We start from the raw sequence: 14,732 nt of genomic DNA, 5'->3' as shown, positions 1-14,732 counted from the left end.
GGCATGGAGAGTCTGAATCATCTCCCAGCTGGTAGTCCAGGGGAATGGCTGTAAAGGAAGAGACTGATTCAGGTTTGGATATGTTTAGGTGGAAGTGTGTGTGTTGCAGGAACTTGAACAAATGAATATTGTGGTCTCTCTGGAGGTCAGGAGAAAGCTGGGCTGGTGTTACAGATTCATGAGTCATCATGATATAGGTGGTGTTTGAAGCGAAAGTTGGGGTACTGGGAAGACTGGCAAGAGATGGGGGTTACATTTCAAGGTGGGGGTAGGTAAAATTGTCAAGTGCAATGGAGCTGTCAAATGATAAGATTACTAAAAAGCGTCCATTGGATTGGATTAACTTATCAAGAGTTAATTTAGTTGGGGAGACTGGAAGCCAGATTGTAGTGAAGAGAGATAAAGCAGTAGAGACTGCGAGAGAGTAATATAGACCATTCTTTTAAGCATCTTGGCTGTGAAGGCAAGGAGGGAAGACAGCTGAAAAAACATAGGGTTCTTTTTTTTTTTTTTTTTTTTTTTTTTGAGACGGAGTCTCGCTCTGTCGCCCAGGCTGGAGTGCAGTGGCCGGATCTCAGCTCACTGCAAGCTCCGCCTCCCGGGTTCACGCCATTCTCCTGCCTCAGCCTCCTGGGTAGCTGGGACTACCACCTCGCCCGGCTAGTTTTTTTTTATATTTTTTAGTAGAGACGGGGTTTCACTGTGTTAGCCAGGATGGTCTCGATCTCCTCACCTTGTGATCCGCCCGTCTCGGCCTCCCAAAGTGCTGGGATTACAGGCTTGAGCCACCGCGCCCGGCAACATAGGGTTCTAAGAGAAGATTTTTTTCTTTTTTGTTTTTCGTTTTTTTTTTTTCCCCTTCTGTACCATGCCTGGCCAGTTTTTGTTTTACGATGGGAAACTTGAGCATATTTAGGAAGAGGTTAGAGATTCATTACAGAAAGCAGTGTGATTTATGGAGCAGAGGCTTCCTCTTGCCTTTTTGCTCCTTATGATAAATTACTACATACAAGCTTTCTTACTGATGGACAAATGTTTTTGGCTGGGCGCAGTGGCTCACTCCTTAATCCCAGCCCTTTGGGAGGCCAAGGCAGGCAGATCACCTGAGGTCAGGAGTTTGAGACAAGCCTGGCCCAACATGGCAAAACCCCATCTCTACTAAAAATTCAAAAATTAGCCAGGCGTGGTGGTGCATGCCTGTAGTGCCAGCTACTTAGGAGGCTGAGACAGGGGAATCGCTTAAACCCAGGAGGCAGTGGTTGCAGTGAGCCGAGGCTGCGTTATTGCACTCTAACCTGGGCAACAAAGTGATACTCTATCGCAAAAAAAAATGTTTATTGAGTTCCTCTTACATGCTTGGTGACATTTTAGGCAGAGGCAATTCAGTGCAGATTGAAAAAAATTTAAAACGTGCTCCTGTTTCTTGGAGTTTAGTGTTTGATTGGGGGTGAGTGCAGACATTGGATGAGTAATTGCTGATGCAGTGACTTTCGCCAAAGATGTTGGGGGTGTATACTGTAAAGGGTTAACCTAGTTTTAAAGAATCCTGGGAGACTGAGAAAATCATAGTTAAACTAAGACTGAAGGCCAAAAACATCAGCCAGGTGAAGATGTGTGTGAAAATGCAAGGAGAGGAGCATTCTAAGGGAAAAGAACAATATACTTAAAGGCCCTGAAGTGGTAAACAGCATGGTGTGTTAGGGGAACTGAGGAGTCTGTCTGACTGAGGTACAGAGAGTGACCGGGAACGTGGTGCTGATGAGGTAAGCAGAGGCTCAATTGTCCAGGACTTCATGCTGAGGATGAAGAGCCTTTGAAATAATTTTTTTTTTTTTTGTAGACCAAGTCTCGCTCTGTCGCCCAGACTGGAGTGCAGTGGCCTGATCTCAGCTCACTGCAAGCTCCGCCTCCTGGCTTCAGCCATTCTCCTGCCTCAGCCTCCCGAGTAGCTGGGACTACAGGTGCCCGCCACTGCGCCCGGCTAATTTTTTGTATTTTTAGTAGAGACGGGGTTTCACCGTGTTAGCCAGGAGGGTCTCGATCTCCTGACCTCGTGATCCGCCCGTCTCGGCCTCCCAAAGTGCTGGGATTACAGGCTTGAGCCACCGCGCCCGGCCTGTTTTTCTTTCTTACCAAGATGACAAAGTGGATGTAGTATGGAGGCATAATCAGTTCTCTTTGTGCTTTATCAGTTAAATATGGAGGATTCTTAACACCTTTGGGGATGTTCATTCATAGAATTTGTGGAATAGTTAGGACTTAGGGGGTATGTGATATGTAGTGATATGTAACTTTGCTGAGGTACAAATTTGAGTTATGTGCTAGGTAGGAGGTTAATGTGCAGTAGCTAGTTTGCTTAGTGAGTGTGCCTTCCTGAGGGGTCAGTATCTCCTTCTCAATGAAGCTTTGTTCTTTGTTCAGTGATATGTTAATTTCTTCCATGTGCAGTGGAGTGGATTATATTGTGTGCTGTGAAGTGGTGTTCCTTAGGGAGATATTTTGGTGGGCACATGTCTTGGGATTGGTTTACTCTGTTTTCTGAGTGACAGATGCCAAGCCTATCAGTGAGAAAACATATAGTACTGCACAGTGTGGCATGTTGTTAATGTTTGATAAAACGATTCCTTGTTTTAGGCAAAGATAATGTAATGCTGTGGTACAATTCTGTGATATTAACAGTTTGAAGAAAGACTGTAATGATGGCAAAAAAAGAATAGGGTGGCTGGGCGTGATGGCTCCCACCTGTAATCCCAGCACTTTGGGAGGCTGAGGCAGGCAGATCACTTGAGGCCAGGAGTTTGAGACCAGCCTGGGCAACATGGTGAAACCCTGTCTCTATTAAAAATACAAAAATTAGCTGGGCATGGTGGTGCATGCCTGTCATCCCAGTACTCAGGAGGGTGAGGCACAAGAATCACTTGGGCTCAGGAGGTGGAGGTTGCAGTGAGCCGAGATCGCGCCACTATACTCCAGCCTGGGCAACAGAGTGAGACTCTGTCTCAGAAATTATTAGGGGATATTAGGGGGAGAAAAAAGAACAGAGTAAACAATTGTCTTCATATTTGTATGTCTCTTTGTAGTTTATAAAATATTTTTACATTTATTTCCTCCAGCTACCCTATAGAGTAGTTATTTTTACATTCAGATGAAGAAACTGAGTCCCAGAGCATCTCAAAGACTTCCTTGAGATCAAACACTCTTCCATAGAGTCAGGTTTCTTGACTTCTAATATCAAAATGTTTTCTTTCATTTGCCTGGGACTCAAGAATCTCCCTTTCTCTTTCTCAGTGAATTTTGTATCACACTGCTGACTGTCTTTTTGGTAGTCAGGTTTAGGCTGAAAACTTTATACTTTGTGGAGGACTGCTAGTGCCTTACCAGTGCTACATTGTCATTTTCACCCCATCCCTATCCTTTGAGGGTTGAAGTTAGTGTTTCTTGGCTTTTCTACTAACTGATTGTTTTTCCTGAAGGTAAAGTATGCCTTGATCAGTGCCCAGCGATGTATGATATGCCAAGGAGATATTGCTAGGTACCGGGAGCAAGCCAATGATACCGCAAACTATGGGAAAGCACGCAGGTACTTTTACCTCCACTTCATTATTTCTCTTCCCTGTGTGACCCTAAGCTAAGCCTTACTAAGAGCACTAGGCCACTCAAGCTGCCTCCCTATGGGTTTTCTACAGGTGTCCCTATTGCTCCCTGTAGTCATGCCTTACCTCTCCAGGGTTACATCTAACACTGTACCTTATGTCTTAAGTATTAGGGCTATCAGGATGAATTGGGAGAAAGCTAATCTGGAACTAGCATTTTCTTACTGGTTTTCTGTTGTAGTTGGTACCTGAAGGCCCAGCACATTGCTCCCAAGAATGGACGCCCCTATAACCAGTTGGCTTTGCTGGCAGTGTATACGGTAAGAAATCCTGTGGACAGGGGAAGTGCTTTGCAGGAGGTATCTTACAATATGGAGTTGGATAATATCAGTTCCTGGTGCTTCATTTCATCTCATCACTGTAGCCCAAAGAATATCCCCTCAAACTCCTTTCATTACAATTACTCTCAGAATTAAGTTGTCAGGGATTCCTCACCTAACTTAACTCTGTACTTTATCTATCCACTTACCACTGCGCTTAAATTCCTAAGGGAATGCTTATGCTCCAGCTAAACACCATTCTTTGTTTCTGACCAGAGCTTCTGCTCTGAATTTTGTCTTGATTCTCTTCCCTTTCTGTTGAACTAGACAACTCATTCTATAAGAAAAATAAGGCTTACTTCTCTCCTTAAAATTTGCACCTAGCTCTGAGTAGTCAGATTTTTGCTTCCTTTCCCCAGATCCTGTTACTTCTTTTAACTTTTTATCTAAGGTGCCTCCGTAGCAGAAGCACAATGAGCACCAGATTGTACTTCTCTAGTTCTAATCATTGTGCTCTCAGTGTGTCTCTAATGGAGAAGCAGGCCTTGTCAGCTGAGAAGGCTCCTAGGGAGAAAGCTGAATTCAAGGGGGAACGTGGGGACCAGTGGTAGGTACCAGAGGTTCTATTGTAAGAAGCAGATAAGATGCTCGTTTAGGAAGAAGAAAATTTTCTTGTCTCTCTCTTTTTTTTTTTTTTTTTTTTTTTATAGAGAGGCAGGGTTTTGCTCTGTCACCCAGGCTGGAGTGCAGGTGATCCTCCTGCCTCCGCCTCCCGAGTAACTGGGACTACAGGCACATTCTACTGCACCCAGATAACAAAAAACATTTTTTTCTAGAGACGGGGTATTGCTTTGTCTCTACAGGCTGGCCTCGAACGCCTGGGCCCAAGTGATCATCCAGCCTCAGCCTCCCAAGAAAATTCTTAATAATTATGGGTTGAAATAGTTGATTAAGTAATGTGGTTTACTGAAATACTTCTTTCAGAATTTGTTGAATCTCTCTTTTCTGTTTTTACCTCTGTCTTGTTCTCTGTGATGTGATTTTTTTCCCGCCCCTCTTGGCAGCGTTATTTTTTCTTCCCCTTTTCTCTATATCCATCTTTTCCTCATTCCTTCGTTGTTTATTGAACGAAATGTTAATTAGAAAATACAATTAACCATCACCTTTATCTAGTGTCAGAACATTTTCATCACCCCAAAGGAGACCTCATACCTATGCTTTCCATCCCTGCATCCCCTCAGCCCCTGACAGCCACTCGTCTGATTTCTGTCTCTGTATCTGTACCTATTCTGGATGTCTCATATAAATGGGATCATATAACCTATGACTTATTGCAGTTCTCTAATGATACACGATGTTGAGCATCTTTTCATATGCTTCCCATCTACATATCTTATTCAGTGAGGTGTTCAGATCTTTTGCCCCACCCCAACTTTCTTGCCCATTTTTACAATTGAGTTTTTTCCCTTATTTAAGAGTTCTTTGTATATTTTAGTTGCAAGTCCTTTATCAGGTGTGTGTTTTGTGTCTGTTTTCTTCCAGACAGTGGCTTGTCCTCGCATCCTTCAGCAATGTCTTTTGCAGAGCAGAAGTTTTAAATTTTAATGAAATCCATCTTGTCAGTTATTTCTTTCATGGGTTATGCTTCTGGTGTTTTATTTAAGAAGTTGTCTTCAAACCCATGGCTAATTTAATGTTGTGTTACTTTCTAGAACTTGTATAGTTTTATGTTTTACATTTAGGTCTGTAATACGTTTTGAGTTAATTTTTGTGAAGTGTAAGGCTCGTGTATAGATGTATTGATGCGGGTTGATATACAGTTGTTCTAGCACCATTTGTTGAAATGACTATCCTTAAGGCTGGGCGCGGTGGCTCAAGCCTGTAATCCCAGCACTTTGGGAGGCCGAGACGGGCAGATCACGAGGTCAGGAGATCGAGACCATCCTGGCTAACACGGTGAAACCCCATCTCTACTAAAAAATACAAAAAAAACTAGCCAGGTGATGTCGCGAGCGCCTGTAGTCCCAGCTACTCGGGAGGCTGAGGCAGGAGAATGGCGTAAACCCGGGAGGCGGAGCTTGCAGTGAGCTGAGATCCGGCCACTGTACTCCAGCCCTGGCGACGGAGCGAGACTGTGTGTCAAAAAAAAAAAAAAAAAGAAATGACTATCCTTTCACCTTTGATTTGCCTTTACTCGTTTGTCAAAGGCCAGCTGACTATATTTGCATGAGTTTATTTCTGGCCTCTCTGTTCCCATTGATCTATTTGTCTGTTCTTTGCTTAGTACCACACTGTCTTGGTTCCTGTAACTTTATTTATGTCTTGAAGTACAGTAGTGTCAGTCTTCCACCTTTGTTTTTCAGTATTGTATTGGCTATTCTGGATCTTTTGCCTTCCCATGTAAACTGGAGAATCAGTTTGTTGATATCCACAAACCTAGTGCGTATTAAGTGATAACTCATTGTGGTTTCTTGCTGGATTCTCCTAGCAACTAATGATGTGCATCTTTTCATGTGCTGATGTGCTGTTGGGAGACACATTTGTTCACTTTCATTGCTCATTGAGAAAAATTTTAATTATATATGTGTATATATAAGTAATAATAATAATTATTATTTTTTTTTGAGATGGAGCCTCGCTCTGTTGCCCAGGCCGGAGTGCAGTGCTGTATTTGTCTCGACTTACTGTAACCTCCGCCCCCTGGGTTCAAGCTGTTCTCCTGCCTCAGCCTCCAGGGTAGCTGGGATTACGGGTGCATACCACCACCCCCTGCTATTTTTTTTTGTATTTTTAGTAGAGATGGGGTTTCACCATGTTGGTCAGGCTAGTCTTGAACTCCTGACCTCAAGTGATCCACCTACCTCAGCCTCACACTGGAATTATATGCGTGAGCCATCGCACCTGGCAATTTAAAAATTTTAATTGTAAAATACTCATAAAATTTATCCTCTTACCCGTATATACGTGTGTGTATATGTATTTAAGAGATAGGATCGCACTCTGTCACCTAGGCTGTAGTGCAGTGACACAATCATAGCTCACCGCAGTCTCGACCTCCTGGGTTCAGGTGATCCTCCTGCCTTAGCTTCCTGATAGCTGAGACTATGGGCACACACCACCATACCCAGGTAATATTTTGATGTTTTGTATAGACAGGATCTCATTCCATTGCCCAGGCAGGTCTTGGAACTCCTGGCCTCAAGTGATCCTCTTGCCTTGGCCTCCCAAACTGAGATTATAGGCATGAGCCGTTGCTCCCAGTCACTTACTTTTTTTTTTTTTGAGGCAGGGTCTCACTTTGTCACCCAGGCTGGAATTTGGTGGCATGACCTCAGCTCACTGTAGCCTTGACCTCCCAGGTTCAAGCTATTCTCCTGCCTCAGCCCCCTAAGTAGCTGCAACTACAGGTGCCTGCCACCACACCTGGCTCATTTTTGTATTTTTTGTAGAGATGGGGTTTCACCATGTTATCCAAGCTGGTCTCGAACTCCTAAGCTCCTCAGTGATCTGCCCACCTCAGCCTCTCAGAGTGCTAGGATACAGGTGTGAGCCACCAGCCCTGCCTATCTTACCCACTTTTTTTTTTTTTTTTTTTTTTTTGGAGAGAGGGTCTCTGTCACCCAGGCTGGAGTGCAGTGGCCTGATCTTGGCTCACTGCAGCCACCCCCTCCCAGGCTCAAGTGATCTTCCCACCCCAGCCTCCCGACCACAGGCACATGCCATCCCACTTGGCTAAATTTTTTGTGTTTATGGTAGAGATGGGGTTTCACTTTTTGCTCAGGCTGGTCTTGAACTCCTGACTTCAAGCTAGCCACCTGCCTCCGCCTCCCAAAGTGCTGGGATTATAGGCATGAGCCACCGCTCCCAGGCTGTCTTGCTCTTTTTCTTTTTTTTGAGATGGAGTCTCACTCTGTGGCCCAGGCTGGAGTGCAGTGGCGCGATCTTGGCTCACTGCCACCTCCACATCCCGGGTTCAAGTGATTCTCCTGTCTCAGCTTCCTAAGTAGCTGGGACCACAGGCTCATACCACCACGCCTGGCTAATTTTTGTATTTTTAATGGAGATGGGGTTTCGCCATGTTGGCCAGGCTGGTCTCGAACTCCAGACCTCAGGTGATCCACCCACCTTGGCCTCCAAAAGTGCTGGCATTACAGGCATGAGACACCGTGCCCGGCCTGTCTTACCCATTTTTAAGTGTAGCTTCAGTAGCATTAAGTACATTCATTTTGTAGTGCAACCAGTCTCCAGAATGCTCTTCATTTTACAGAACTGAAACTGCGTATCTGTTAAATAACATCTCCTCCTTCTCTCTTCCCATAACCTCTGCAACTACCCTTCTGCTTTCTGTTACTATGAATTTGGCTACTCTAGGTACCTCATGTAAGTGGAATTATGCAGTATTTGTTCTTTTGTGACTGGGTTATTTCACTTAGCTTAGGTCCTCAAGGTTCATCTGTGTTGTAGCATGTGTCAGAATTTCCTCCTTTTGGAGGGTGAATTATATTTCATTGTGTATATATACCACATTTTATATGTACATTCACCCATTGGTGGATACTTGTATTGCTTCCATCTGTTGGCTATTGTGAATAATGCCACAGTGAACATGGGTGTTCAAATAAAGTCTCTTCAATACCCTGCTTCCAATTCTTCTGGGTATGTACCCAGAAAACGAATTACTAGATCATTTGGTAATTCTCATTTTAGTTTTTTAGAACAACCATATTGTTTTCCATAGCAGCTACACCATTTTATATTCCAACCTACAGCACGCAAGGCTTCTGATTTCTCCACTTTCTTGCCAACACTTGTTATTTTCTGCTTTTCTGATAGTAGCCATTGTAATGGTGGTGAGGTGATATCACATTATGTTTTTAATTTGTTTCCCTAGTGATTAGCATTTTTTCATATGCACATTGGTCATTTGCATATCATATTTCAAGTCCTTTGTCCATTTAAAAATTGTTATTTTTTGTGTTGTGAAGATGTATGAGTTCTTTATATATTCTAGATGCTAGACCTTTATTAGATATATAATTTGCAAACATTTTCTTCCATTTTGTGGATTGTCTTTTCATTGTCTTGAGAATATCCTTTGATGCACAAGTGTTTTTTATTTTTGTTGAAGTCCAGTTTATCTTTTTTCTTTTGTTCCTTGCACTTTCGATGTCATAGCTATGAAACCATTACCAAATCCAAGGTTTAGAAAATTTACCTCTTTATATTCTTCTAAGAGTTTTAGACTTTTACCTCTTATATTTAGGTCTTTGATTAATTTTAGGTTAATTTTTATATACAGTATGAGGTAAAGGTCCAACTTCATTCTTTTACATGTGGTTATTACATTCTATCAGCACCATTTGTTGAAGAGACTGTTCTTTCTTCATTGAATGGTCTTGGTTCCCTTGTCAAAAGTCACTTTATATGTGGGTTTGTTTCTGAACTCTTCGTTTTCTTCCATTTTTTTATATGTCAGTCCTCATGCCAGTACCACAGCTGTTTTAGTTACTGTAGGTTTGTGGTAAGAAAAATTGGGAAATGTGAGTCCCCTAACTTTGTTTTTTATTTGTTTATTTATTAATTTTTTCCAAGACTGTTTTGGCCATTTGAGGTCCCTTGTAATTGCATATGGATTTTAGGATCAGCTTTTTCATTTTTGCAGACTCATTGGAATTTTGATAAGGATTGCATTGAATCTGTAGATTGCTTTGGGAAGTATTGCCATCTTCAAAATATTAAGCCTTCTAATTCATGAACAGAGGGTGTCTTTTCATTTACTTCATTCTTTAATTTCTTTTGACCCTGTGTATAAGTTTTGCACTTCCTTGGTTAACTGTATTCCTAAGTATGTCATTCTTTTTGATGCTTTTGCAAAAAGAATTGTTTTCTTTTTTTCTCTCTTTCTCTGTTTTTTTTTTTAGACAGGGTCTCGGCCAGGTGGGTTGGCTCACACCTGTAATCCTAGCACTTTGGGAGGCTGAGGCGGGCAGATCACTTGAGGTCAAGAGCTCGAGACCAGCCTGGCCAACTTGGTGAAACCCCATCTTTACTAAAAATATAAAAATTAGCCAGTTGTGGCGGCACACACCTGTAGTCCCAGCTACTCGGGAGGCTGAGATGGGAGAATTGCTCACACCTGGGAGTTGGAGGTTGCAGTGAGCTGAAAGCGTGCCGTTGCGCTCCAGCCTAGACGATAGAGCGAGACTTCGTTTCAAAAAAGAAAAAAAAAAAGTGTCTCGCTATGTTGCCAAGGCTGGTCTTGAACTCCTGGCTTCAAGTGAGCCTCCTCCCTCTGCCTCCCAAAGTGCTGGGATTATAGGCCTGAGCCATTTTGCCCAGCCAGAAATTGTTTTCTTAATTTCTTTTTTTCAGATTACTCATTGCTAATATATAGAAATGTAACTGAATTTTGTGTGTTGATCTAGTATGCTGCAACTGTGCTAAATTCCCTCAATGGCTTTTTGTCATTTGGATTAAATTTTCTTTTTCACAGACCTCTGACCTAGATTAGCACTCCCTTCAAGTTCTTTTCCTCTATCCCTCTTTTTTCTGTCTGTCTCCTCTTCGTTGTCTGTTAGCAACATTTTCCCAACTTTTCTGCTACTTCCAGTCAGTCAGTCATTCTTTCTCTTCCAATCAGTGAATCTCAGGTATTTATTAAGAACATAGCACATGTACAGTGCTTTGCTAGATGCCAGGAATGATAAAATATTGACTTGCTGTCTTCCCTGAAAAAAAAAATGTGTTGAGAAAACAAGTGAGATGTATAGACAGTGATACAAATTAGACTTGATAACTGTGTAATTGATTGTTAGATGCACCGTTATCTTCTGTCCACTGAGAAGAATGCTGCAAATTACAATAAGACACAACAATAGATACCGATTGTAAGTTGTATCTCTGTTTTGGAAATTTTTTAATATGAAAAAATATTTTGATAAAATACAGTCTCAAATCAAGTGAGTAGTGTAGATAGAAATTAGTATGGATTGGAATAATAATAAAAACAGCTACCACTTAACTGTAATAGTGTGCCAAATATTCTGTTAAACTATATGCATTATATAAGTTTAATCTTTTTGGGAGACATAGGTTGTAAACATCTCCATTTTGCAAATAAGGAAACTTCTCTAAGTTAACGTGCTTAGTGTCACACCTAACAAATGCAAGACCAATTTCAGACTCAGGCATTTGACCTTAGAACCTGTGCCTTTAGCCATGCCAGATGAATACAAGATACGAGTTTTGAAGGATGAGTAGACGCTGGGGAGAGAGAGAAGCTAGTATTTTAAATGTATTTTGAAACAGTTATAGAAAACAGTGAAAATGTACATGAAGTTGGAGAAAAAGTTAGAAAGCCTTTTGGATATTCTTTCTACCTTTGTTTCAATGTTTTCCTTTTTCCTTCTTTCTGACCCACTTTGTTTTTCTTCTTCTTTTCCCTATTAATTGCTTATAGACTTGCTGAATTTATTGAATAATATCCATAAAATGTTCAACTCAGCTACTAATTATTTTAAAAAATTATCAATAACAATGACAACATCATTGATTAAGTACTGTTAAGTGTGAGATAGTGGCCAACTCTTCGTAAGCCTGAGGATACTCCTCCATTGGGTGTTATTACTCCCACTGTAATGTTGAGGATATGGGAGCTCAGGAAGATTATTACATAATAATGTAATAACCTTGGAGACTTTTGTCCAAAGTCTCCAAGTCACACTCCTGGATTAGCTAGTATTTGGACCAAGGTCTGGCTGGCTTGTCATTTCGTGATTTCATTATACCATACTGACTGTCTGATAAGAATAGGAAATATGAAGTGGGTTGAACATCATGCTTTCTCTAAGAACAAGATGTAATTTCTGTTTGTATTTTAAGAGGCTGTTCATTCCTTTCTGTCCTTATGAGTTCTTGGTTCTTGGAGCACCTCTGCATGTAAGATATAATACTGTGTGAGGAGAGATCTGTGATGCAGTTGCGATGGCTTCTCCCGTGGATATCATTTCTGATTTTGTTGTTGGAATTCCTGTCAGTTTGGGAGACAGGCTGGGAGAGATAGTAGGATTTCCTGAGTCAGCTGCCTCTTGCTGGAGTTAGGAAGAGAATTGGTTGACTGAATATCTCTGGCCTCTTTCCACAGAGGAGGAAGCTTGATGCTGTCTATTACTATATGCGCAGTTTAGCTGCCAGCAACCCTATCCTGACTGCCAAGGAGAGTCTCATGAGCTTGTTTGAAGAGACCAAGCGGAAGGTGAGTGGGGATGTGGCAGAACCCTTCCTTCCTCGAGTAATGCATTTCCCTGAGTGTCGGTGTGTCCTGGCTCTGTGCAGTGGCAGGATCGTAGCTGGTGAGGTTTATCTGAGGTGCGATTGTTGCTAAGTGTCTGTGTGTCCTCAGGGAATGACTCATAGTGTCCTTAAGTGGTCCCATCAGACTGTGCTGAGGGGTGATCAGTCAGCCCCTGTGCAGGACAAAACTGTGATCTTCAGGAGAGCTGTCAGGGGCCGTTGGATGTACATGTACGTGCTCTACAGAATTGATAACTTTTATGAGACAAAGCAAATGACACTGCTACTTTGGGACTGTGGTAGTCTTTTTATTGTCAAATAAACAAATACCGGTGAGGTGAGGCTTTTCTCTTTGAAAGCTGAATCTCAGGCGAGTCTGAGCTCATGTGTGTTTTTTGTTTTTGAGACAGTTTCGCTCTTGTTGCCCAGGCTGGAGTGCAATGATGCAATCTCGGCCCACTGCAACCTCCACCTCCCAGGTTTAAGTGCTTCTCATGCCTCAGCCTCCCAAGTAGCTGGGATTACAAGTGTGCGCCACTACACCCAGCTAATTTTGTATTTTTAATAGAGATGGGGTTTCACTATTTTGGTCAGGCTGGTCTCAAACTCGTGACCTTGAGTGATCTATCTGCCTTGGCGTCTCTTAAATGCTGGGGTTACAGGTGTGAGCCACCACACCCGGCCATGAGCTTATGTGTTTGTATGTTATATAGGCAGAACAGATGGAAAAGAAGCAACATGAAGAATTTGAACTGAGCCCTGACCAATGGCGGAAAGGAAAGAAGTCTACTTTCCGGCATGTTGGAGATGACACCACTCGCCTGGAGATCTGGATTCATCCATCCCATCCACGGTCTTCCCAGGGCACTGAGTCTGGGAAGGATTCTGAGCAAGAGAATGGGCTGGGCAGCCTGAGTCCCAGTGATGTAAGTTCCTGAAAGTGATACAATGAGCCAAACTAGCTCAGTAGGCCTGGGTGCCCTGGTTCATACAGCTGTGATGCACAGATACTTCCCACTGATTGCAAGGAAGACAAACCACTTGAGGCTCCCTGATGGTCTTTTCTCTTCTCATGGGTGCTTCATCTTTATGATGTACTTCCGTCTCTCACCACTATGTGTCACTGCAGAATTTAGTAAAAGTAGGATTCAAATTTTTTTTGTTTTTGTTTTTTTGGCTGCTTTTTGTTCAGTGTCATCAACATGATGCTTTAGGATTCTATGTGGGATTTTGTACTTATTTTTTCCTCTTGGTTGACCTTATATTCTGAGAATGAACTAAAGGAGCATGGATAGGTTGCTTAGTCTGATTTGTGATCAGCCTTCTCTGGGATATCCTCTTATAACTCTTGGGCGGAGACTTTTTCCTTTACGCCAGGAGAAATGACAGTAGAAAATCACAGGCTTGTTTAGAAGATTCCTCCTCTTCATTGACTTAGTAAGTAATTGTCGACAGTGTGCCCATCACTAAAGATACAGTGGACAAGATCTCTTGCAGTCTCAGTGCATTCTAGTGGAGGATGCAAGAGACTGAATAGGCAATTATAGTGTAATTAATTTTGTTTTGGGGTACACACCCGGTATATGAGAGCACATAGCCATGGGACCAAAGCAGCCATTGGTCAATTGAAGTATAAAGAACAAGTAGGAGTTAGCTCAAGAAGGAAAAGGGAGGTGATAAAGTGATTCCTAGGCAAAGGAAATAGCATATGCAAAGGGCTGAGGCGGTGGGGAGAGAGAGAGAGCACAGTAGGTGGAAAATTGCAGTGGCTGGTTCATGTGCCTTAAGGGTAAAATTCACCCAGTGGGTGGTATAAGCTGGAGCTAGATGTTGAAGGGTCATACGATAAATTATTTGACTTTATCCTGAAAATAGTTGGGAGCTATTGGATGCTTTAAATAGGGGAATAACATCTGTCCTTCAGAAATACAACCCTGGCCGCTTTGTAAAATGTTTGGAGAAGAGTAAGACTGGAAATAGGAGACAAGGAGGGTGCTACGGTAGTTCCAAGTGAGATATGAAAAAGACTTGAACCAAGAAATGGCTTTGGAGGTGGGAAGAAGTGAACAGACACAAGCCATATTATTACAGTAGAATCCAAAAGACTTGGTTGAACGTGGGGAGCTCAGGGAGAAGAAAGAGTCAAGGTCCAGTGTGGTGGCTGCCATCTGTAATCCCAGCACTTTGGAAGGCCAAGGCAGGAGGATCGCTGGAGCCCAGGAATTCAGTACCAGCCTGGGCAACAAAACGAGGCTTCTGTCTCTACAAAAAAATTTTCAAAATTAGCTGGGCATGGTGACGCGGGCCTCTACTCCTAGCTACTCAAGAGCCTGAGGCAGGAGGATTGCTTGAGTCCAGGAGTTCAAGGCTGTTGAGAGCTATGATCCAGCCTAGGTGCCAGAGCAAGACCCTGTCTCAAAAAAAAAAAAAAAAAAAGGTCAAGACTGAGCCCAAGAGCGTCAAGTCTGCACCACTGCACTCCAGCCTGAGTGATATGTGAGAACCTGCCTTCCAAAAAATGAATGAA

The 14,732-nt window shown here is 42.5% G+C and overlaps 1 protein-coding gene across 5 annotated transcripts in view; it reads left to right on the top strand.

The window, feature by feature from the left end:
• The window catches only part of SMG6 (SMG6 nonsense mediated mRNA decay factor), a 246,956-nt gene that overhangs the window by 8,582 nt on the left and 223,642 nt on the right, over positions 1-14,732 (top strand). For 4 of the 5 annotated variants that reach the window (XM_026449598.2, XM_026449600.2, XM_026449599.2 and 1 more), the window contains 4 exons: positions 3,474-3,580; positions 3,835-3,913; positions 12,057-12,167; positions 12,919-13,131. In XM_026449598.2, coding sequence (XP_026305383.1) covers positions 3,474-3,580; positions 3,835-3,913; positions 12,057-12,167; positions 12,919-13,131 — 510 coding nt within the window. The remainder of the gene's footprint in view (positions 1-3,473; positions 3,581-3,834; positions 3,914-12,056; positions 12,168-12,918; positions 13,132-14,732) is intronic. The other variant, XM_026449601.2, reaches the window with a different exon arrangement.

The sequence above is a fragment of the Piliocolobus tephrosceles genome, chromosome 16 (genome assembly GCF_002776525.5).
Source record: "Piliocolobus tephrosceles isolate RC106 chromosome 16, ASM277652v3, whole genome shotgun sequence".
Classification (NCBI taxonomy): domain Eukaryota; kingdom Metazoa; phylum Chordata; class Mammalia; order Primates; family Cercopithecidae; genus Piliocolobus; species Piliocolobus tephrosceles.
The sequence above is the reverse complement of the archived record's forward strand: the minus strand, read 5'-3'. Positions and strand labels throughout refer to the sequence as shown.